General features: G+C 40.1%; 1 protein-coding gene across 6 annotated transcripts; it reads left to right on the top strand.

Annotated features, from left to right (window-relative positions):
* The first annotated feature begins 4,301 nt into the window (after window positions 1-4,301).
* On the top strand, window positions 4,302-25,614 carry LOC110533826 (rho guanine nucleotide exchange factor 9). 6 transcript variants are annotated; one of them, XM_090186548.1, is made up of 11 exons: window positions 4,310-4,518; window positions 9,651-9,830; window positions 10,712-10,801; window positions 18,479-18,697; window positions 20,048-20,227; window positions 20,483-20,715; window positions 21,042-21,171; window positions 21,856-21,987; window positions 23,312-23,555; window positions 23,641-23,709; window positions 23,809-25,614. In XM_090186548.1, the coding sequence occupies exons 1-11, from the start codon at window positions 4,498-4,500 to the stop codon at window positions 23,976-23,978; spliced, it is 1,668 nt and encodes a 555-aa protein (XP_090042674.1). In that variant the 5' UTR covers window positions 4,310-4,497; the 3' UTR covers window positions 23,979-25,614. The 6 variants fall into 6 exon arrangements, 4 of the variants coding, with proteins under 4 accessions (XP_021474038.1, XP_090042674.1, XP_090042675.1 ...); XM_090186549.1 differs by lacking the exon at window positions 4,310-4,518 and adding an exon at window positions 4,844-4,965; XM_021618363.3 differs by lacking the exon at window positions 10,712-10,801 and having other exon boundaries at window positions 4,302-4,518.
* The last annotated feature ends 435 nt before the right edge of the window (window positions 25,615-26,049 follow it).

The raw sequence follows: 26,049 nt of genomic DNA, 5'->3' as shown, positions 1-26,049 counted from the left end.
CGAAGCCACTGTACTCAGTGTATATAGAGAAACTGAAACCTCTATGATTTTAATTTAAAAGAACACATTTGAACATTAACAAGTGAACAAAATAAAAATGTGACTTGGACTGTGAGACTATTTGAAGTGTAGATGGGCCAAGGCTGGGTCATTTCAGCGCAATGGATCCACTACAAAGGCTGTGGTAGCATAGCAGCAGGAAAATAATATATTGCCAGCACTACGGACAGCTATATCTGTACTCTAATACAGGGCGAGTAAAGGTCCAAACAAATATACAGTGCCTTGCGAAAGTATTCGGCCCCCTTGAACTTTGCGACCTTTTGCCACATTTCAGGCTTCAAACATAAAGATATAAAACTGTATTTGTTTGAAGAATCAACAACAAGTGGGACACAATCATGAAGTGGAACGACATTTATTGGCTATTTCAAACTTTTTTAACAAATCAAGAATTGGGCGTGCAAAATTATTCAGCCCCTTTACTTTCAGTGCAGCAAACTCTCTCCAGAAGTTCAGTGAGGATCTCTGAATGATCCAATGTTGACCTAAATGACTAATGATGATAAATACAATCCACCTGTGTGTAATCAAGTCTCCGCATAAATGCACCTGCACTGTGATAGTCTCAGAGGTCCGTTAAAAGCGCAGAGAGCATCATGAAGAACAAGGAACACACCAGGCAGGTCCGAGATACTGTTGTGAAGAAGTTTAAAGCCGGATTTGGATACAAAAAGATTTCCCAAGCTTTAAACATCCCAAGGAGCACTGTGCAAGCGATAATATTGAAATGGAAGGAGTATCAGACCACTGCAAATCTACCAAGACCTGGCCGTCCCTCTAAACTTTCAGCTCATACAAGGAGAAGACTGATCAGAGATGCAGCCAAGAGGCCCATGACATGTATATTGTTTCTCTTTGCTTATTTGAGCTGTTCTTGCCATAACATGGACTTAGCCCTATTTGATATCATCTTCTGTATACCACCCCTACCTTGTCACAACACAACTGGCTCAAATGCATTAAGAAGGAAAGAAATTCCACAAATTAACTTTTAACAAAGCACACATGTTAATTGAAGTGCAGTCCAGGTGATTACCTCATGAAGCTGGTTGAGATAATGCCAAGAGTGTGCAAAGCTGTCATTAAGGTAAAGGGTGGCTACTTTGAAGAATCTCAAATATAAAATATATTTTAATTTGATAAACACTTTTTGGTTACTACATGATTCCAAATGTGTTATTTCATAGTTTTGATGTCTTCACTATTATTCTACAATGTAGAAAAAAATGGTACAAATAAAGAAAAACCCTTGGATGAGTAGGTGTGTCCAAACTTTTGACTGGTACTGTATATTAATACATTTTTATTATTCAGGGGGTGCTGCAGCACCCTCAGCACCTCTACTTCCTGTGGCTATGTGTAGTAGAGGTATGTAGATTTTCCACTGCAGTGGTTTAGCCCCACTGTAATGCAGCAGTCTCCCTGGTCTAATATTTCACTGGACTTCTACAGTACCTCTCCACTCCATCCCCCTACCCAGACTTATTCTTTCTGTTACACAGTATTTTGTGAAAGCTTATTCTAAAAGCATATTCTACCATTGTGGGATAGTAAAAATAGCAAGTTCTCACTAATTATGTTTGTTTCATTTTTAAAAATATGAACAAAAATGTTACATATGTGCAGTCCTTGTCACTGGGCCTCAGTGGAGTGAATATATCTGGTTCCAGATAATTAACTTCTACCATTTGAAAGGTACAGGCACATACAGTGGGGCAAAAAAAGTATTTAGTCAGCCACCAATTGTGCAAGTTCCCCCACATAAAAAGATGAGAGAGGCCTGTATATTTCATCATAGATACACTTCAACTATGACAGGCAAAATGAGAAAAAAAATCCAGAAAATCACAATGAAGGATTTTGAATGAATTTATTTGCAAATTCTGGTGGAAAATAAGTATTTGGTCACCTACAAACAAGCAAGATTTCTGTCTCTCACAGACCTGTAACTTCTTCTTTAAGAGGCTCCCCTGTCCTCCACTCGTTACCTGTATTAATGGCACCTGTTTGAACTTGTTATCAGTATAAAAGACACCTGTCCACAACCTCAAACAGTCACACTCCAAACTCCACTATGGCCAAGACCAAAGAGCTGTCAAAGGACACCAGAAATTAAATTGTAGACCTGCACCAGGCTGGGAAGACTGAATCTGCAATAGGTAAGCAGCTTGGTTTGAAGAAATCAACTCTGGGAGCAATTATTATTATTAAATCCTGCAGTGCCAGATGTGTCCCCCTGCTTAAGCCAGTACATGTCCAAGCCCGTCTGAAGTTTGCTAGAGAGCATTTGGATGATCCAGAAGAAGATTGGGAGAATGTAATATGATCAGATGAAACCAAAATATTACTTTTTGGTAAAAACTCAACTTGTTGTGTTAAAAGGACAAAGAATGCTGAGTTGCATCCAAAGAACACCATACCTACTGTGAAGCATGGGGGTGGAAACATCATGCTTTGGGGCTGTTTTTCTGCAAAGGGACCAGGACGACTGATCCGTGTAAAGGAAAGAATGAATGGGGCCATGTATCGTGGGATTTTGAGTGAAAACCTCCTTCCATCAGCAAGGGCATTGAAGATGAAACGTGGCTGGGTCTTTCAGCATGACAATGATCCCAAACACACCGCCCGGGCAACGAAGGAGTGGCTTCATAAGAAGCATTTCAAGGTCCTGGAGTGGCCTAGCCAGTCTCCAGATCTCAACCCCATAGAAAATCTTTGGAGGGAGTTGAAAGTCCGTGTTGCCCAGCAACAGCCCCAAAACATCACTGCTCTAGAGGAGATCTGCATGGAGGAATGGGCCAAAATACCAGCAACAGTGTGTGAAAACCTTGTGAAGACTTACAGAAAACGTTTGACCTCTGTCATTGCCAACAAAGGGTATATAACAAAGTATTGAGATAAACGTTTGTTATTGACCAAATACTTATTTTCCACCATAATTTGCAAATAAATTTATTAAAAATCCTACAATGTGATTTAAAAAAAATAAAACATCTCATTTTGTCTGTGATAGTTGAAGTGTATCTATGATGAAAATTACAGGCCTCTCTCATCTTTTTAAGTGGGAGAACTTGCACAATTGGTGGCTGACTAAATACTTTTTTGCCCCACTGTAGTCATCCGAGGGCAGCGGAGACTCCTCTGATTCTAATATGAAACGTTTCCTATACTTAGATGAGTTGCAAAGACAGACAGAATCGTAGTATTGAGGTCAAAACAATATTATGTTTCCCCCCCTTTTATTTAATATTTAATTATTTAATGAATGGTCTTGTCTGTGGAATAAATACTGTATGTCTGTGCTTTTCTTAAAGCCATCGCATGTTACCCCTTTCTTCATCTCTCCAGACAAGGTCCCAGTTATTGTTGGCTTCTCATTCAAATCCCTTGTGCTTGCCTCTGAGGCAGTCGGTAACCACTCCTGTCTACCTGCTGGCATTGATAAGACCACACAACCAACCAGGCCAGTGCTCTGTTACCGCTCGTCTCCTGGAATCTCCCCCATGACGACTTAGTCTATGTTCCACCAGGTCACTCAGTGGTAGAAAGAACGGCACGGGTGTGTTGGAACAGCAAAGCTGCTGGTTATCCTCAACCACTTGTCCTATTAGCCTAAAGCATATTTTCTCCTCATCCTGTGCTGTGTTGCTTTAATTTATCTTATTTCATTTATTGGATTATTGTTCAATTGAATTATTATTCTTGTGAGTTTTTTTCAACTGAAGTTTATGTGTTGGTGGAAGTCTGAGACTTCCAAGGTTGATAGTGCTAATAATCACCTCTCTCCATCATGCTTCTGAGAGTTACAAAAGTGACAGCTATGGGTCTAGTGAACACTGGAGCTCAGAGTCCATGGGGATTGGGAGTGACAGGTGCACAGGAGCCATTATCATACTGTTAAGACCTTTCAATGATTTCTGTGGATTGGTTCAAGTGGGTGGATGTCAACATTTCTTTTGACAAATACCTACTATTATCAATTGTTACAGTAGCCTAGGCCTATAATGAAATTATGACATTGGAATTGCAAATTGACACAGTCCAATAGAACAACCATTGCAACCCGAAAGCAGTGTCTCTTCATGTTCCTTTTGTTGAGTATTTCAGGGCTGTGATTGTAACTATGTTTTGATGAGCAAGTGTCACGAGGTTAGGACACCCATTTTAAAGCATAGATAGGAACAATAAATGATGAGCCCCCAATTTGCGTCTGTGGTATGTTCTTCTATGCATGAAGCACCGCCCAGGCTTTTGCTCCCCACTACGCAGGGAGAGATGCAGCAGTAGCATTCTACAGTGGCTACGTTACCGTCACAATTTTAGTGCATGCCACGACCCTACCTGCTAGTGCAAAACGGCACTCAAATCGTCAAATCGGGAAACTAGCAGACTACGGGTGTCAGAGTGGAAAGGGAACTAACGGTGGAAACTCTGATGATGATGAGGATGATGATGGTGAGGATGATTCTGTAAGAGTTATAAACATGAATACAATATTATGTGAAAGAGGAGATAGTTAAAGATTTATATTTTTTTCCTTGCATTTGGATAAAATTATGAACAGTCACACAAAATGTTGGTGTACAATAATCTGCACCTTAACCGATTGCATTTTGTTGCGCTCATGTACTACATTATGACCTTGGATATGAAAATTACATTTTGCATGATCGTAATCCTCGTATATGATGCTTATGTTTGTGTGGTTAGTGGTTGCTGATACTGTGCCTCAGTGTGCGTATGGATAATCGCAGCCCGCACGCAAGTTTAGCCCACGCACGGCGTGCAGTGGAGGCAAGGAAGTGGGAGGGAATGCGCGTTCTTATGGAGGGACACAGGGCTTCAACATGGCCTCATCACGATATGAATGGCGCTGGTATATTATATATTTTTTTAAATCTTGTTTGTGGTTTACCTTTTCTTTAACATGTCGACCATCAGTAGAATATGGCAGTCACGGAGCGCCAGATTGGTTATACAGATTTTAAGGAAAGGTTCCTTGGCCTCTGTTCCTTCGTATGTTGTAAAACCCACACATGTGGGTTCTGTTGATTAGCCTACTTGTCAATGGTGCTCGGTTGAAATAAATTAGGTCTTATCACATCATCTTCTTGTTCTGGTAGGATTGAAAGAACGCGATTTAATAATAGAATATAATATATTAGAAGAATGTCATTATTCAGCATGTAAGCTCTAAATGGCTGTGTAGATAACATTTTGTACTGACCAACATGTCATGTCTTGGAGCTAGTGGGCGCAATGCAAACAAACAGTATCATCTAGCATACTGTAAACGAACTAGCATATAGCCTAATAATGTTATTATTTGCTATCGAATGTTGTCTGTCTTTTAAAAAAAATAATGACCCTGTTTGAATGGTTTTACGTTGATATTGAAGTAGTTATTATGTCTATTCTTCCATGCTTTTACTTTATCTCACTGTAGGCCCCGTGGTGCAACAGACCTATGGTTGTATTTCTATTGCTTTTAGTGAATGCCAGTGGGTAGGCCTAAATAGTATGCGTTTTTGCATCATGTTTTGTAATGTAGGCCAAATATAATGCAGTTTTCCTTTTCATAGTGACAAGTCTACAGATGCTATGAATATGATTGCATGTTTTTGTTGTGTGTGTGTTTGCAACCTAATTCAAGATGGACCTACTGTTTCTCTGCTGTATGGAATGCTTACAGTGCTGTTCATATTGCAGGGTCCCAGTAAAAAAAAATGGTGATGCAATGAGTCTCACTGGAGATAAAATAGCTGTATTGCAAAAAGGCAATGCTCTGGTAGTGTAATAACACTAATACCGTCAGTATGCAGACATTCCTTTAAAAAAAGACATGATTATTCATTATTTGTATTATGAGGAAGCCAAAGGTAGGTTTTCAAATCAAAACATGGGCGTGCATATTTAATGCAGGCAGGGGTGCATTCACATGGAGATGCATGTGGAGCAAAAATACCTCTTTATACTCTTGAGCTTGTGAGTTATAGTGGAGAGTGAGCACTCTTGCCACATTTATCAGGGAACATGTTGACTTGTTCATTTGTATATTACTGCGAGGGCTTGTCTGTTTTCATTCTGTTGTATCTCTCATTGTTTGGGCTATCACCTTTTTTGTTTCACTCAGGATGTTATTAGGATTTCAGAGCTCAGACAAGGGCACCTGTGGTCTATTGCATAAATCTTTGTTTAAAGAACTGTTAATTATGTTAATAGCCTACATAAAGTCAGTTGGCCCTCTGTAACCTGGAATAGGTCATGACATTAACATGTGAATGGAGGGTAGGTTTTTCTCTGCATTATATATTAGAGAAACGTTGTTGAGTAAAACACACATTATGGCAAAGTTTGTTGCTTGTTTTGGGATTATGAGAAAAACAGTCACTCCAAGCAGAGCAACTACAGCTATGTTTTAGGGATTTATTGACCATAACAGCTTGGCTGTGTAATCCGGGTCAATGCACAAATGTAGGATCTACCAGCCTGCACCCTGTTTCAATATGGTGCTCCTGCTCCCTTTAGCCTGCATTTCATTCCAGCCATCTACACAAAGCTCTAGCCAACTACACAAAGCTAATGCCAACTACACAACGCTGTAGCCAACTACACAAAGCTCTCTAGAGCAATAGGCTATCCTTTATGTTTATATTCAGCTTTTTACACTATACTGTAGATTGTTGAGTTTAGAGACAAGAAGAGATTTGGTTGATTTTTCTATTTTCTGGGCATATTTAACTGCTTTTCTTAGTAGTTTGACTGAACCATGTACTAGTGATCATCTTATGTAACAAGTATATTTTACACTGGGGAGAAGTGTATTATGTACAGTAAATCTGTTTTAGACAGAATAAGGCCAGTTACAGATTTTGCCGACAAACCCAGGGCCATTTTGTGAGAGGGAGTGGAAAGACGAAAAGTGGCAAAAGTGTAATAAAATATTTTAACCATTGTGGGTGATACAATTAATAGGGACATCAAACTGAATTTGTTTTGTTTGACCTGGCTTATACTGTGGCAATACAGATGGGGAAATATTAACACAATCATCAATCACCTCTTCATGAGACTTCATTTGAGTAGTTTTAGATCTCCCCACTTCAATGTCTAAACCCTAGATTAAGATTGATCATCTGCAGAAGGAAGTACTCCCTCAGAGTGGACACAAATAGGCATGTGTCTGTTAGGGTATCATCCCTGCGTCATCTCTACCCACTACTCGATCTTATACTTAATCATATTGCAGTGTCTATCGGTGGTATGATCAATGGTGGAACGAAACTTTGGTGTCTTTTAGTTAGTTGGTTGTGTTTGTCTGGGCACTTATGGTGGATTTAATATTGGAGAAGATTAGAGCAAATCTGAACAAATGGGAAAGAAGAAGTCATCCACCATTGTTTATCACTTTGGCATTAATTATAATGCCTCATTTGTTAGGTTAATCTCACTGAATCAAAGATGTTTAATTCTTCATAATACTGGTAATTTGTATTTTTAAAAATTAGTTGAAAAAATAAAGTATATATATTTACATACCAGTCAAAAGTTTGGACACCTACTCATTCAAGGGTTTTTCTTTATTTTTTACTATTTTCTACATTGTAGAATAATAGTGAAGACATCACAACTATGAAATAACACATATGGAATCATTTAGTAACCAAAAAAGTGTTAAACAAATCAAAATGTAGTTTATACAGTGGGGCAAAAAAGTATTTAGTCAGCCACCAATTGTGCAAGTTCTCCCACTTAAAAAGATGAGAGAGGCCTGTAATTTTCATCATAGGTACACTTCAACTATGACAGAAAAAAATAGAAAAAAAATCCAGAAAATCCCATTGTAGGATTTTTTATGAATTTATTTGCAAATTATGGTGGAAAATAAGTATTTGGTCAATAACAAACGTTTATCTCAATACTTTGTTATATACCCTTTGTTGGCAATGACAGAGGTCAAACGTTTTCTGTAAGTCTTCACAAGGTTTTCACACACTGTTGCTGGTATTTTGGCCCATTCCTCCATGCAGATCTCCTCTAGAGCAGTGATGTTTTGGGGCTGTTGCTGGGCAACACGGACTTTCAACTCCCTCCAAAGATTTTCTATGGGGTTGAGATCTGGAGACTGGCTAGGCCACTCCAGGACCTTGAAATGCTTCTTACGAAGCCACTCCTTCGTTGCCCGGGCGGTGTGTTTGGGATCATTGTCATGCTGAAAGACCCAGCCACGTTTCATCTTCAATGCCCTTGCAGATGGAAGGAGGTTTTCACTCAAAATCTCACGATACATGGCCCCATTCATTCTTTCCTTTACACGGATCAGTCGTCCTGGTCCCTTTGCAGAAAAACAGCCCCAAAGCATGATGTTTCCACCCCCATGCTTCACAGTAGGTATGGTGTTATTTGGATGCAACTCAGCATTCTTTGTCCTCCAAACACGACGAGTTGAGTTTTTACCAAAAAGTAATATTTTGGTTTCATCTGACCACATAACATTCTCCCAATCTTCTTCTGGATCATCCAAATGCTCTCTAGCAAACTTCAGACGGGCCTGGACATGTACTGGCTTAAGCAGGGGGACACGTCTGGCACTGCAGGATTTGAGACCCTGGCGGAGTAGTGTGTTACTGATGGTAGGCTTTGTTACTTTGGTCCCAGCTCTCTGCAGGTCATTCACTAGGTCCCCCCGTGTGGTTCTGGGATTTTTGCTCACTGTTCTTGTGATCATTTTGACCCCACGGGGTGAGATCTTGCGTGGAGCCCCAGATCGAGGGAGATTATCAGTGGTCTTGTATGTCTTCCATTTCCTAATAATTGCTCCCACAGTTGATTTCTTCAAACCAAGCTGCTTACCTATTGCAGATTCAGTCTTCCCAGCCTGGTGCAGGTCTACAATTTTGTTTCTGGTGTCCTTTGACAGCTCTTTGGTCTTGGCCATAGTGGAGTTTGGAGTGTGACTGTTTGAGGTTGTGGACAGGTGTCTCTTATACTGATAACAAGTTCAAACAGGTGCCATGAATACAGGTAACGAGTGGAAGACAGAGGAGCCTCTTAAAGAAGAAGTTACAGGTCTGTGAGAGCCAGAAATCTTGCTTGTTTCTAGGTGATCAAATACTTATTTTCCACCATAATTTGCAAATAAATTCATTGAAAATCCTACAATGTGATTTCCTGGATTTTTTTTCTCATTTTGTCTGTCATAGTTGAAGTGTACCTATGATGAAAATGATGGGAGAACTTGCACAATTGGTGGCTGACTAAATACTTTTTTGCCCCACTGTATTTTAGATTCTTCAAAGTAGCCACCCTTTGCCTTGACAGCTTTGCACACTCTATGAGTAGGTAGATAAGTTGGTTAAAAACTCAGAAATGATCGCCAAGACTTGACAGTGCCATCCTGCCCTTTTGCTAGAAGATGAATGAGAACTAGGGTACTAATGAGCCCTTACACTCCTCTCTCACCCTTTCCCCCCTATTTTCCCTTTTCCCCCACTTTCCCCTCACTCCAATATCCCATTTTCCCTCTCCTCTCTTCTCTTTCCCATCTCACTTCCCTTCTCTCCTCTCCCCTATCCGCACTCACACAGTTGATCAGTGGAGGATCCATCGTCAGCGCTGAGGCAGTATGGGATCATGTCACCATGGCCGACAGGGAGTTGGCATTTAAGGCGGGGGATGTAATCAAGGTCCTCGATGCATCAAATAAGGACTGGTGGTGGGGACAGATTGACGATGAAGAAGGATGGTTCCCAGCCAGCTTTGTGAGGGTGAGTGGAGCCATCAACGATTTTCTCATTCTGTGCTGCACCATGTCTTGCCTCTCAACCAGTACACAAGGGTTCACCACCTATTCACAATGGTGTGATGGATTATCAGTGTTAGGGAGTAGTAAACTACACGGAGTTCAACTAGTAATTTAACTACATTTTGCAGTAGCTTGGTGGTAGTTGAACTAAATTCAAATCTATGTAGTGTTTTCAGTAGATAATAAAAGTTGTTTTTGCCTTGTAGCGGTGTAGCTAACTACTGGAACTACACACTACCTTTTTTGGGGGGCAATAGTTTATTTTCTTTTTCGGCATCAGACCTGCCTAATTCTAACTTTAAACATCGTTTTTGTGTTTAATAGGCTAAAAACAATTCTGTTAATGTATGACCCCAGAGTGAGCTGTTCTTGCAGTTTGTAGAAATTTCAGATCTATGTAATAATTTTTCGCGAAGTAGTTTGGATGAAGTGAACTATTTTTTTCAAAGTAACTTTAGTTAAGTAAACTATATTTTTCTTCAGGGTAGCTTTAGTATAGCGTACCTTCTTCCTGTGTGAAGTAATAGGTAGCTTGGTAAACTACATTTTCAGAGTAGCTTCCCCACTACTCATTTAACACTGCCTTATCATTGATAATTATTGATCGACTGCCCCGTTTTGAAGGCAGATATTTTAGGCTTTGATGATGATTTGATATTGATAAAAATATGATTATGCCATGGTAATCTCACAGCAACTAAAATGTTTTACTAGTCTCCAAATGAAATACTGTGAAAACAAGAAGACATCAGAAAAGTTAATACCTGGTGGTTATCACTACTAGCCTTCTCACTCTGCTACAAATGAGTCTGAATGAGGTATGTCATGTTTTTCTCTCCAAAGGTTGAACCCCACCCACCACAACCTCAAACAAAACAGGTGTTCTATATCAACCCTATAGCAGCTCCAAGGTTCCAAAACACAACTACCAAGGTGCGCTTAATAGTTTCAGCAAGAACTTCAAAGCATCTGTTTTAACTAGCATCTCACTGCACATTGGACCACCCCATATCTAACATCCTGTCGCTTTGATACTACTGCTTCCATTTGCCGACAACACCATGCTTCAAGTGTCAAGCTTGTAATGGCATTACGGTTAAACTATGGTACCTCAAACAAGTATAGAGAATAGCTATTGTTAATTCTTAATTGATAAAGTGCTCCCACCAAAATCTAAACAAACAAATAGAAATGTGTTCATTTCCAACTTGGGAAAAGTGTAGGAAACCTTTTCCAAGTTGGCCTTGAAAGTGAGTGGTGGGCTCTGCTTTGCTCTCCACTCCCTCTCACACACTCTATCTCTCCCCACTCAATCTCTTTCTTTCATTCTCCTTTCACTCTTATTCTCACTATTTTCTCTCTCACTAAACTGAAAAGCGAGCACTGAAGCACTGATTCATCTCAGATCTGAATGATGAAACATGTATGACCACCCTTTTAGCAGAGGACAGGGCATATCAAACAGGTGGATAAAAAGAGCAAGGATTGATGAGTGACTCAAATAAAAGCTATTTAATGGTAATTTTATATAACTGGATTTGTTGGCATGTTGGAAGTTATTTTCAGTACATTTTCAAACGTCTTTATTATTGCACCAATCCAATGAATTTACCATACAGCTTTTGTCCACTGGTCCAAGGAAACAGAGAGAGTGGGCCCTAAACAGACACCCATGAACAATGAACTCAGGCTGAGATAAACCGTGTACACAGAGTACCATCAAGCACTGAGACAGACCCATCGGCAGGATAAAGTGACTTAGGGGGCACTTGAAATCGGCGAGGGGGAAACATTTTTTGGGGTTCTTGCATTGGAATTATATTGAGTTCTGCGTATATAATCATACTATACCACAATAAACATCAAGTTCAAATGATGAGATCATTGAGTGATTTTGAAATTTGTAGCCTATCTCTGCTGCGCTGTTAAAGCACAGTGGACAGCACCCTACGGCTAGGCCGTTTTGGTAATGAGTATAGGCTACAAGATAGATAGAGCAATTCATCTTTTCAAACAGCATATGTGAATGCAGCCATACATACAGCTGTCTTACCCAAATAATGCAAACTTAGTGATGAAAGTAGTAGCCTAGTTATTCATGCATGCAAACAAAAATACTGAATAGCACACTCTTAAATCTGATTTGCTTAGATCCAGCAGTGGTTTCCCCTTTTTCAGATCTAGAAAGTCATTGCTCTCTGGGTTAAGGACACACAGGGCCTCCACCAGCTGGCTGTTGTGTTCGCTAAATCGTTCCGACATTTCTGACTCGTGCTGAAGAACAGTCTTTTACACTCAGTCTCTTCTCCTCTGTCCTGCTGGCCTACTGTACTGTCCATCAGATATTGCTGGAGATTTGTACTTACCTAACTGTGTAATTTGCTTGGAGCTGGTGGTGGTGCATCATATCCTTTGGTACTATCAATAGAATTCTTCCAGTTAGAATACCCAGCTTGGGTGAAGGCTTTGTCTGCGTTGTTTGGGAAACAAAATGCAGCATCTGCAGTAACCGAGTATTTCAGTCACTCTCTTCCTATGAACCAGATGCTATTACATTAATATTTTTGGGACAGAAAACTTGCGACTAGGGCAGGATTCTAGGCTAACCTGGGCTGGCTCCTCTGTTCCAAGATCAACAGTAGAGGTGGCTGTGGTGGAGCCATTATCCTAGCGGCGTTTGTGGAAGGATGCTAGCTACAGCTAGCTAAGAGTAAAGCAGCTGGGCCTCCCGGGTGGCGCAGTGGTTAAGGGCGCTGTACTGCAGCGCCAGCTGTGCCATCAGAGTCCCAGGCTCTGTCGTAACCGGGCCGCGACCGGGAGGTCCGTGGGGCGACGCAAAAAAAAAATAAAAAAATAAAAAAAGAGTAAAGCAGCTTCAACAGTAAACTTGACCCCAACCTTATAAATCAAAATCATATATTACAGACGGAGGCGCATCACAAAGATGAGAGATGAGAAGCGTTTTTTCACGCTTTATATGTAAACCCAAAAGAGTCACACCTAACCGCCCTGTGCTTTCCATACCCCCCTACACACACTGCAGTGCGCCCTGTCCATTGTGCTGACAGCGCAGCAGAGATACAGATTTTTTCCCCCAGTAACCTGTCACTCAATCATTTGAACTTTTTGTTGATATTTTAATATAGGAACTTAAAACTTAAACTGAGGGGGCTAAAGTTTGAACTGAGGGGGCTAACTCTTCGAGCCGGCCCACACTGAGACCAGATGTCTGGAAAAGATTACTTACAACAGAGGCCATTTGTGACTTTTGTATGGCCACATCAGAAGGGTCCCATGACTATGTATATTAAGGCAGGGTCTAGTGTTTGTAACATATATTGGCATATGCTTTATACCCATCTTCTTTATGTGCGGTCTCTCAAAGTGTTTTTGGTTACCCAAGTAGTGATAAAGGACAAAACAGCACAACCAATAACTAACTTACAGTAGCTGGTCTCATTAATGACCACCATCAAAGTTAAACAACTACTTCATATTTGCAAACAAACAGATATCATATATATCAGGACCATTGAGCAAAACTTTCTGGAGTAAATGTTTGAATCTACAGACTGATCTCATCTCATTTCATGTGTTGATTTTCTTTGTGTGACAAGAAATTGTAAGAGAATTATATGGGAACATAGTACCCTCATATCCTAGATGGCAATGTGCCCATTAACAACACAGTTGCGTCATGGCTGGCTTTGAAATGTGTATTCTCCTGAAAAACATCATGATTATGTAGATGTGCATTAGGAGTCAGCTACCTACCCTGTGTTCTCTGGCAAGGATGCTAAAATTAGTTCCCTTTGAGGATTACACAAAGTGACAGTTCATTCTTTGAGATGCCTTCAAGCAACCGATGCACAAATGCGCTCACAACTCCTGAAACTCCTTCAACTAGGAGGTATCAGATTGTAATCAAACAATGAATACTGCGTAGAAGGACTTCATATACATTTTTTTATGGTTTTATCCCTTTTGTAATGCAATGTTATTTCTTATCTGTCTGTGTGTTAACCAACACTTAATTTATTTCCAAGAACACCCAAATCCATGTCCAAAAGATCCACCTTTAGTCTGTAATATCGGAACATGACAATGAAAAAGAAAAGGTGGAATTCCATATCACTTTCAGTTTAATAACCACGGCAGCATCATAGAAAGGTTTTGCTTTGTACCTCAGTTACAGCTTTCTACTCGACATAGTCACAGCACTTTATGAATAAAAAAAAAAAAAGTTTTTGACAAGTTGGGTGTTTCACTGTGAGTGTTCCTCAGTTACTCTAGTGCAGGGATGGGTAACTTTGATGGGGGTGGGGGCCACCAAAAAATCAGAACTCATCTTGAGGGGCCGCAGTGGCTCGCAGGACTGCCTACCTACATCCATACACACACATGCAGTTAGAGCCAGCCCTAGCCTTATGGGGGCCCTAAGCAAATGTTTTTGGTAATTTGGCAATTCGACCTTGATTAGTACATCTTTAGATAGCTTTAAATGCTGACATTGGCTAATGGAGTGACTGTCAGTGACTGAGATAACAAGAGACAAACTGCTGATGCACAACCAAATTCCTAAATTGCACTTTGTATTCTACTATTGATCCGTGGGCCTACAAAAGGCGCGTCACGACCAGTTGCCATCCCTGCTCTATTGAGTCCTGATATTTGTGTTCGATGTAAACATATAAAAACTGTTAATTTACAGAACTACAGTGCCTTCTGAACGTATTCATACCCATTGACTTATTCAACATTTTCTTGTGTTACAGCCTGAATTCAATTTTCACCCAAGTGAAAACATGTCTTTATAAATTGTTTCAGATATTTTGTAAATGAAATGCAGAAATATCTAATTTACATACTGTAAGTATTCACACACGTTTGCAATGAGAGTTCAAATTGAGCTCAGGTGCATCCAGTTTCCATTGTGTCACGATTCTTCAAAATCGAACCCAGAAGCAGACCAGGACAAGGAGAGTAGGAAGAAGGTGAGTATTTATTTACAAGTGAATGTGAATGGGTAGATATATCCAGGTGGTGTAGCGGGTAGCGGTGGTGAGTTGATGGGAGTAAATAGGTGGATCCAATGGGGAAGCGGAATCCTCTGACGACCAGGCGGGAATGGGGTAAATGATCCAGGTGAGTAACTGAAGACAGAACAAACAGAGGTAAGTTCAAGGCAAGCAATACGTAACAAACAACAAAACAAATTCTATCCAACTTGAGGCTGATACTCTGGTACAACATACTGTTCATGGCTAACGATCCGGCAGGGAATGGATGTCAGGTCAGAGCTTTTGAAGGGGAGAGGTGATGATCAGGACAGGTGTGCAGATTACTGATGGGATACAGGTGCGGGTGAACATCGATCTCCCAACAAGCTAATTCGCCCGGCAACCAGACAGGGTGCGTTCCAGGACACCGGAAACACACTCCAGGACAGAAACACAGGCAAACACAGACTCAGGAAGCGGGATTCGTGACACATTGATCATCCTTAAGACGTCATCTAATAGTTTGGACATAATTTAGAAAGAAACACACATCATTGTAAGGTTTCACAGTTGACAGTGCATGTCAGAGCAGAAACTGTACCATGAAGTCCAAGGAACTGTCTGTAGAGGCATATATCTGGGGAAGTGTATAAAACCATTTCTAGAGTGTTGAACGTTTCCAAGAGCACAGTGCTTTCCATCATTGGGAAATTTAAAGAATATGGAACTACCCAGACTCCGTCTAGAGCTGGCCGTCCAACCAAACTGAGCAACCGGAAAATAATGCAAACCATTCTGTGGTCTGATGAGACAAAGAATTTAACTTTTTGGCCTGAATGCAAAGCACTATGTCTGGAGAAAACAAGGCACAGCCCCTCACTCGTCTAACACCTGATGCTTTTTAGCAGCAGGGACTGAGAGACTGGTAAGGATAGAGGGAGGAATGAATGAAGCCAAATACAGGCAAATTCTGGATGAGAACCTGCATCAGAGTGCAAGCTACCTGAAAACGGGGCTCAGGCATTTTGTTACAACAGGACAATGGCCCTAAGCATACAGCCAAAGCAACGCTGGATTGGCTTCAGAACAAGAATGGCTGGCCCACTCAAGGACTTTCACAAAGGCCAGACTTGAATCCCATTGAAATCTGTGGTAAGACTTGAAGATTGCTGTTCACCGCCACTCCCCATCAAACTTAACAGAGCTTGAGAAAGTCTGCAAGGAAGAATGAGAGAAAATCTCAAAATCCAGATGTGCAAAGCTGATGCAGACACACCCAAGACGATTCAAAGCTGTAATCACTGCCAAAGGTGCTTCTACGAAGTATTGACTCAGGGGTTTGAATACGTATGTAAATTAGATATTTCTCTATTTAATTTTCAAGAAATGTGCAAAAATGTCTAAAACATGTTTTCACTTTGAGTAGCTTGGATGAAAGGTGCCCAGAGTAAACGGCCTGCTCCTCAGTCCCAGTTGCTAATATATGCATAGTATTATTAGTATTGGATAGAAAACACTCTGAAGTTTCTAAAACTGTTTGAATGATGTCTGTGAGTATAACAGAACTCATATGGCAGGCAAAAACCTGAGAAGAAATCCAAACAGGAAGTGGGAAATCTGAGGTTGGTCGATTTTCAACCCAGCCCCTATCGAATACACAGTGGGATATTGGTTATGTTGCACTTCCTAGGGCTTCCACTAGATGTCAACCGTCTTTAGAAACTTGAATGAGGCTTCTACTGTGATGTGGGGCCGGATGGGAGCTGTTTGAGTCAGTGGTCTGGCAGAGAGCCAGGTCCTGGTCACGCGCATTTCACATGATAGCGACCTGCATTCCATGGCTTTTCTACAGACAATGGAATTCTCCAGTTGGAACGTTATTGAAGATTTATGATAACAACATCCGAAAGATTGATTCTATACTTAGTTTGACAAGTTTCTTCGACCTGTAATATAACTTTTTGAAGTTTTCATCCGACGTTCGGCTGGACCTGCACGAGCGTTTGGATTTGTGTACTAAACTTCCAAACAAAAGTAGCTACTTGGACATAAATAATGGACATTATTGAACAAATCAAACATTTATTGTGGAACTAGGATTCCTGGGAGTGCATTCTGATGAAGATCATCAAAGGTAAGGGAATATTTATAATGTTATTTCTGATTTCTGTTGACTCCAACATGGCGGATAATCTTGTTTTTTATCTGAGTGCCGTCTCAGATTATTGCATGGTTTGCTTTTTCCGTAAAGTTTTTTTGAAATCTGACACAGCGGTTGCATTAAGGAGTGGTATATCTATATTTCCATGTCTAACAATTTTATTTTCATCAACATTTATAATGAGTATTTCTGTAAAATGATGTGGCTCTCTGCAATATCACCCGATGTTTTTGGAACGAGTGAATGTAAGGCGCCAATGTATACTGAGTTTTTAAAAATATAAATATGAACTTTATCAAACAAAACATACATGTATTGTGTAACATGAAGTCCTATGAGTGTCATTTGATGAAGATCATCAAAGGTTAGTGATTCATTTTATCTCTTTGTGCTTTTGTGACTCCTTTCTTTGGCTGGAAAAATGGCAGGGTTTTTCTGTGAGTTGGTGGTGACCTAACATAATCATTTGTGGTGCTTTCGCTGTAAAGCCTATTTGAAATCGGACACTGTGGTAGGATAAACAACAAGATTACCTTAAAAATTGTATAAAATACATGTATGTTGGAGGAATTTTAATTATGAGATTTCTGTTGTTTTGAATTTGGCGCCCTGCACTTTCACTGGCTGTTGTCATATCGATCCCGTTAACGGGATTGTAGCCCTAAGAAGTTTTAAGGGGTACCGTGTGTAGATGGGTGAGGAAAAAAATAAATGTCATCCATTTTGAATTCAGGCTGTAACACAACAAAATGTGGAATAAGTCAAGGGGAATTCATATTTTTTTTAAGGCACTGCATGTGGTGTATATTTATATTGTTCATTAGGTTAAGTTATAACATGGTCTATCACTATCAATTTGAACATGGCTCCAATGGGAAACAGACGTTCAGGAGCCACTGTTGAAACACAGGGATTATACAGTGCGGTCTATCAACTGTCCCATTTATCAGTAGCAAAACTCTATTTTAAATTCCCCCTATCTCTGCCGTACATCGTGTGAGCGCTGTTGCTTAAAGCTCTGTTGTGCAGTCACAATGGTGTACTCAGCCTAACTTGCAATTTCATGCTTGTTTATTTTTCTTGTTTCGATGCATACTGTTGCTTTAACTCAACCTATTCGATGTAAAGGCTTTTTCCCCTTGCAATGTGTTCGCTACAATTCAAGATCAATGACAACCTTTTTTTGACAGGGACCTGTTTTACAGGTGCATCAGAGGAATGAAGACATGATGTCCAGTATATGTATATTTGTTTACTTGTATGTTTGTAACAGGTGTTGAATTTAATTATGATGCACAGTGTTAAACTGAAGGAGTGGCATTGAACATTTATTTAAATTGGGAGAAAAAAGTAATTAGTATGGAGTTGTTTTTTTGTATTTTAATTATATTTTAGATGATGCTACTGAATATTTGTCCATGCTGACATTTTGTGTTTGGCTGTCCTCAGCTGTGGGTGAACCAGGAGGAGAACACGGCGGTAGAGACAGTTGAAGGGGCTAGCCCCAGCCCCAGTGAGGTCCAGAACGGCCATGCGGATGCCAGTCCCAGCAGCAGCGACTGCCTGTGCCAGCCCGCCCAGGACAGAGACCAGATGAGGGCCAACATAATCAATGAGATAATGAGCACAGAGCGTCACTACATCAAACACCTGAAGGACATATGTGAGGTAGGCTTGGCTGGCTAGAGGACATCTTCCAGAGACTGAAGGACATATGTGAGGTAGGCTTGGCTGGCTAGAGGACATCTTCCAGAGACTGAAGGGCATATGTGAGGCAGAGGTTAGAGACAATTACCTTGTTTTGGATCGTTATCAAACTACTATTCAAAGCATGATAAGCCAGGTTACTAGTGATGATTCAAAATGAAAAATAAGATATTTCATGAGCATGAAGGTTGAAGAAGTTTCTTTAAATATATCGAAGTACCCAGTAAACTGTATATCCAATATCTCCACAGTGCTATAACAGCGTTTGTACACTACAGTGATTAGATTATGCAGTACAGTGCTTCCCGTGTCCCTCAGAGGCAAACTTCAATCAATTGTGTTCTAGCCTAAAGTAGCAGGGCAGGCGTAAAATAAACACCTGAGCGGTGTTTCTTTCTTTCTGGTCCTGATGAGAGAAGAAGAACTGTCAGGGGAGGTTCTCTTCTCCACTGTTGAACCAATCCAGTAAATGCGGAGGAGGAGTTAAGGTGGAGTGTCGCCTTTTTATCAACCAATAGCGGAAGTCGTGTCACATGCTCTCTTTCCATTTCCCCTAAAAAAAACGGAAGCGACCCCGCAGAGGGTGATGGTGTTCCAAAGAGTAGTGACAGGGCTACAGTGTTTTAGTGAGAGATTAGAAATGATGACTGGGGGTGTTGACCTGTAAGTGCTGGACTCAGAAATGGTATCCCTCCCATCACATGGCACTCTTCCCCTGCATATATTGTAAAAAGCACGCCATATCTTTCACGCTCCGCCTATCTCTGTCAAATAATGCACCTAGTAGAGTACATGAAAAAGTACTCAAAAAGCTCTTATCTAATCTATTCATTTTTAAATCAGTTTTCCCTCTGTTCCCACAGAAATATTACATAATCTGGAAATTATGCAGAGAAAAAAAAGAAGAGTTTAATCAACATCACATGGGAAATTGTAATGTGTAGGTGACTGTGTATTGAACCGTGATGGTCTTTTAAGTGTGAAACTATATGATTTTTCCTGAATTATTTTAAATGTTATCTGAGAAATAAGCTCCCACAGAGGGGATAAGTTACCTAACTGAGACTCTTGCTTATAGAGCTGTAGCCATTTTCACTGCTTTTATTTTTCCCCAGGTCTTATCTGGGAAGAATTTGAATAAATAATGACTATGATGCAATCTTTGGCATTTTTGCCTTTTTTTATGCAAAGACAAAACTGTTTAAATGCACTGCAGTTAAAACATTCTTTTCAGATGCCATGAAACAACCTGCAATAGCTAATATTGGATCAAAACTAAAACATTTTTTCTTATTTTCTTTGCTGCGCCAGGGTTACTTCCGGCAATGTAAAAAAAGAAGAGACATGTTCAACGACGACCAGTTGAGGGTCATATTTGGGAACATTGAAGATATCTATAGGTTTCAAATGGGCTTTGTCAGAGACCTGGAGAAGCAATACAATACAGAAGAACCTCATCTCAGTGAAATAGGTCCCTGCTTCCTAGAGCATGTAAGCATTTTTGTATCTCTCAGAATGTCAAGTGTTTTTTAAATGTAATCCCTCACAATAGATTTGAGTAGACCTTGTGTATCATACATACATGCCCATTTTCTCATCCTTTGTCTTACATCTGAGAACCTTGGTGATGGCAGTTCCCTTTGGTTATTAGTTTCAATGGCAAACGTTAGGAAATCCCCCAAAATAAAAACATTTGTAGCTTGTTTCAGCATTTTAGACATACTGTACACATTTATCTGTTTACAGCAAGATGGCTTTTGGATATATTCGGAGTACTGCAACAACCACGTGGATGCCTGCATGGAGCTCTCTCGACTGATGAAGGATGGCCGCTATCAGCAATTCTTCGAGGCATGTCGCCTGGTGCAGCAGATGATTGACATCGCCATTGACGGTTTCCTGCTCACGCCCGTCCAGAAGATCTGCAAGTACCCTCTGCAGCTGGCAGAGCTGCTCAAGTACACTGTCCAGGAGCACAGGTACCTGTCCCTCAGCCTCAATGTCACATCAAAGATTTACATTCACCTCTGTGTTATGATGAACAATGTTTCTACTGATAAAGATCCTTCTGGAATGAATGGTCCTTTATGCTCTCAGGCTAATTGTATGAGACATGAGGGTGCCATGAGGGTGTGAGGAACCTAGACGTGGATGCTAAGCTAAAAGTATTTTGTGAAGGGAAGTGAAGAGACGTGGCTCGGTTTGAATGCCTGACTATTTACAGTACTATGGTTGGCCTTGTATTCCTTCTTTTTCTTAAGTCGCCACCACTGTAACATTGTGTCGTCATCCCCTCCTCTTGTAGTGACTACCGTTATGTCGCTGCAGCGCTGGCCGTAATGAGGAATGTCACTCAGCAGATTAACGAGCGGAAGCGTCGCCTGGAAAACATTGAGAAGATAGCACAGTGGCAGGCGTCTGTGCTGGACTGGGAGGTAGGGCTGAGACAGAGTGACAGGAATGAGGAACAAACAAGCACTGTGGGACAAACAAACGCCAAGCTGTTTTAGTTGAATGTTTTGCTCTGTCAACTCACTCCTTTGCTACTGCACTAGTTTGTGTTGGTCAGAGTTTGTATTTTACAATGCACATCTTTTGATAAGCTGTCAAGTAGAGCCTATTTGAAGGCTTGGAGAGGCAAGAAGCTGTTTATTCTTTTAAAGGAAAATATATCTCTCCAATCTCTCCTTTTGGAAATAAGAAAACACAGACTTGTCAAATGCAGTGCATTTTGAAGCACTCCGTTTAATCAGGATGAAACTAGTCAGGAGTGAGAAGAGGAAGTGGATGAATCTGTTTTGCTAGACTTGAACCTGTGTTTGATATGAGAGAGAGAGCTAGCGTTATCAGGTCACTCTGACCTAGTTGAAGAGAGTTTTTCCAGAGTTGCGCAGTCACTGAGGTACTGTAATTATGTCAAGTAAAAAATGTTGTATTTGATTCTTCTCTCAAGATCTAAAGAGTCAACGTTAATGAGATGAAGCCTGTCTTACCAGCCTGTATCTTATCAGCCACTTTTCTAATTTCATAAGCATAAAATGATTCAGTTTTGATGACTATGTATCACAGACCATTATTGATCCTGTTTAAAGATTTGAACGTCTTGTATTTCTCTGTAGGGGGATGATATTCTAGACAGGAGTTCAGAGCTGGTGTACACTGGGGAGATGTCATGGATCTACCAGCCGTATGGGCGGAGTCAGACTAGAGTCTTCTTCCTGTTCGACCATCAGATGGTTCTGTGTAAAAAGGTAAGGTGGCCACATCTGGGTCACAAATACAATTTAATTGATCGGAACCAGTCTTGGCGCACCCAGGTGCTTAGTTAACTCCTCTCTTTTGCAGACACAGTTGGTATGAATTTGCTAAAATGTCATCCATTGGTCAATTTGTTTGTGAATAAAACATAGCAACAAAGTCAGTAGATGTGTTTGTACCTCCCAGGTTCAAGGCGAATGAAGGTCACGGTTTGAAAAAGAGAATCACGTCACCAGCTTGGTGTGCCTAAGGGGTAATGATTTATTGTGCAAAACAGAAAGTCTCACAGGATTGTAAGAGAAAATGCTTAGCCTCAGCAGTGTGGTGACAGAGACAGAGCTTTAGGACAGTATGACTGCAGTTTTTATGACCAAACATGCTTGTTGGATAGTTTATATGACAGCAATTCTTATTTACTCACCAATACCAACAAGACATTTGAGTCATATTCACAAATCTCTACAACTATGAAAAAATAATAATCTCAAGAAAAAAAGTTCTTAAATGCATCCAATAGCTCAAAATGTCTTGAGAGATTCTGAAATGTCATGTTAAGAAATTCTCAATTAATGAAGTGCTTAGCTCTTAAACCCACAATCAATCCCATTCTTTAGGTACGAGTCTTTACAAAAGCTCATTCAAATATGATGGTAGCTCTCACAAACTTGTAGCTTGAAATGAAAATGGTCAGGAACACAATTATTTCATTCAACTCCTGAAATGGAATGAACCTTGTGGTACAGAATATTATGTCCCTTGAAGTAACAGAACTTGACGGACCTACTGTACATCCCGAGCCACCTCTGCTTGAGATCTTATCTTTGATCTCCATCGCCTCAGAACTGTGATTGATTCCTTCTTCTGACGTGGATGACAACAGTGTTGTTACATAAGAGAGGCCGTCATGTCCAAAGAGAAGTGAGGGGTAGCTGACAGGCTTACAGTACAGGACACAGGGCTGTTGTGTCCCTCACAGTTTACCGCTGGCAGCTGCGACATGTGTGACGCAAGCTCTCAGAGGGGAAAGGAATACAGGAGTACGCAGCAGCAGCAGCATCACTAATGGGGACGGGATGCCTGGAATCTGGAGCAGCTGCTTACAGCATGGATCCCTGTCTGTCACAGGGAAATTGATAGGGTGCAATTATTTCTTCCTGACTGCCAGAAATTGAAGCCTTTTCATTTCCTGTCTGTCACCTGGGTTTCGCAGTACCTTGCTAGTGTTCAAAGCACAAGTGTAGATGATTCAAAGTCAATTAGAATCGGCTCTCTACTTAGTTTTCCCTTCCACTCCTCCCTCCCTTCCTTTTCCTTCAGGACTTGATACGACGAGACATTCTGTACTACAAGGGCCGCATCAATATGGACAGGTACAATGTAGTTGATGCCGCAGATGGGCGGGATGATGACTTCAACGTGAGTGTGAAGAACGCGTTCAAGCTGAGTAATAAGGACTCAGACGAGATCCACATCTTCCTGGCCAAGAAGCTGGAGGAGAAACTTCGCTGGCTCAGAGGTTTCCATGAGGAACGCAAGATGGTACAAGAGGATGAAAAAATAGGTGTGTATGTGAAAGAAATGGTAATTTGCACAACAAATGAAAATGGTAAATGAAAACAACAATAACAATGATTTATATTTTTCAGGGTTTGAGATATCAGAGTATCAGAAGCGGCAAGCTGCAATGACAGTGCGAAGAATGACCAAACAGAAAGGTAAATACACACTTAACCAAGTTTTACTAACTGTCTGTTTTTACTCCATCTGTAGTGCATCTCTCTCCTCCTTAATATCTCTCTCCTCCCAAATTGTAGGCCATAGGTCTGTGCCCCCTGGATACCCCCCTCCTATGGACCCCATGAATCCAGGACAGTACTTAGTTGGAGACAGCATGGAACAATCAGAATTTGAATTCCCTGAACCTGAAAGGTGCAAGTCTCCCTTCTGGCAGAGCTTCAGCAGGTTAACCCCCTTTAGGAAATAGAGAAGAGATAGTTTAGAAAGACCACCTTATTTTTTTTTAGAAGCACTATTCTAATTCAATTGTGACTTTTTTAAAGGGAAATCTGAACACAATAGTATTTGGACCCAAGAGTATTTGGATTGTCACACATTTAGCTTGTGAGCATCTCATTAATGACTGTACTGTTATAATCACTTTACCTGTATGAGTGCAATGACTACTAGCAACACAACTACCACAGTGAACCACACCTTTGGATCCTGAGAAACCAAAACACCTTCCTGTTTCCTGAACTGTGAGAATGTTTTTGTGACCTCTACTAATCCTTGTACAGAGGAAAAGGGAATCGCAGGTTTCAAGAAAGAACACGCTGAACATTCATTTTGTGTCCACATTTAAAAATGAGGAAGCACTAGTCATACATTGATCTTTATGCCAAATCTGGTTGTGTCCTACAGTTCACTGTGACCTTAATGGGCATTTTATAGGTTTCTCTTCTTTTATTTTCTTGTTTTTGTTAAAATGTAAAATGCTGGCCAAATGCATCAATCTTGTATTGTTTTTGTTATTATTTATTAAAATTGTATTTTTGTTAATTTGTAATGCATGATGAAGTCCAATACAGGTATTCTATGTGCAATTCTATTCTTACGGGTCAAAGGAAAAGAGAATCAGCATCATCAACTTCAATGTGACTCATTCATATACTTTACATCGTGTTGTTTCCTCTAGGATCTTCAGTCTGATAGGAATACCATCTTGAGTTGTTCTCCTAATGGTCATTCACACAGATTTTACATAACCAGGATGTAAGTTTGAGACCTGATATTACAGTATATTCAGCTATCATATAGTATATTACTTTCTTTACCACCTTACAGTTATTGTATAATACTATGTGGTTATAGTTGCACTTACATAAGATGCAGCTGTGATTTCTTCAGGTAGAAGAGTCTGCTAGAATGCCCTTCAACCAAGTCATTCAACAAAGATTGCGATCTCGTAAGAGTCGAACATAGGCTTACCATTCAATTTGACGATAGTTCCAGAAAACAACCATGGTTAAAGCCATATCCATTGGATTTATTTTAATGTGATGTTCATTGTTGACAGTGAGAGCTTTATTGCTTAGGACAAGAAAAGAATACCACTTTGTTTAAAAGGTAGCCAAACTACAGTAAAAACATATTGTGAATCATTTTCCTGGGGTGGCTTTCATAGTACCAGCACAATGTTATGACATTACTGATTTTACACCTGTTGTTTCAGGTTCAAGTCTTCACTTCTGCCACCAGGCTTAGATGAAGCAGGAGATGGGGGATATTTCGGGGGGGTTTCCAGTGGGTTTTCTAGGCATTATGATGGCAACTTCAATCAAAAAGTTTGCCAGAATTGAAAAAATGCAAAGGGAAGGCTGGTGGCTTGTTATCTATATTTATATTTAAAGGGTAAAAACCATTTTTAAAAGGATATTTATATGCCTAAAAAATTAACTAGGATTTAATACATTGCACTAAATACAGTGTAAAAGTGCAATATGAAAGTGTGCAGTAATATTGAAAGACAAAACGCTTTTAATATTAAGGCGTTTATCTTGATGATCTATGTATGGAGCATTCATACATTTTTAATAAAGTGCATTATAATGAAAAAACGCTTAAATATCGAATTCCTAAGTGGTTTTTATTTCATTTTTTGTTTTTATTAATAATTATGGATGATTTATCATTCATTCTGTGACTATGTCTTGGAATTAATCCAAATGTGTCAACATGACTGTTTCTTTCATAGCTTAAGTTGTAATGAACCATGTTTGTTGTAAACAGATGTGCATTAACATAAACTCCAATGCAATGGATAAACACCAACATCTGATTTTAATTTATCTAAATGCCAGGTGTTGACATTTACTATTTCCTCAAAGAATCACCATCTCTCCTTATCCTTTCCTCATGATGTACCAAAAGACAAGCACACCAACTTGTAAGATAAATCATGTATAAGATGTACTATTAAAGAATAACCATTGTGTGAAGAAATCAATTTATTGACTATTTATTGTTATGTATGTTGAAAGACTATATGAAGACAT

The sequence above is a fragment of the Oncorhynchus mykiss genome, chromosome 10 (assembly GCF_057628025.1).
Source record: "Oncorhynchus mykiss isolate SJ-2025 chromosome 10, ASM5762802v1, whole genome shotgun sequence".
In the NCBI taxonomy this organism is placed as follows: domain Eukaryota; kingdom Metazoa; phylum Chordata; class Actinopteri; order Salmoniformes; family Salmonidae; genus Oncorhynchus; species Oncorhynchus mykiss.
The sequence above is the reverse complement of the archived record's forward strand: the minus strand, read 5'-3'. Positions and strand labels throughout refer to the sequence as shown.

Bases quoted from the DNA above. Each gene is read 5' to 3' on its own strand.
- LOC110533826 (XM_090186549.1), top strand. From the start codon at position 4,876: ATGCGCGTTCTTATGGAGGGACACAGGGCTTCAACATGGCCTCATCAC. The intron at 9,831-10,711 runs GTGAGTGGAGCC...TTCTCTCCAAAG, and splicing joins TCCCAGCCAGCTTTGTGAGG to GTTGAACCCCACCCACCACA. The intron at 20,716-21,041 runs GTACCTGTCCCT...CTCCTCTTGTAG, and splicing joins TACACTGTCCAGGAGCACAG to TGACTACCGTTATGTCGCTG.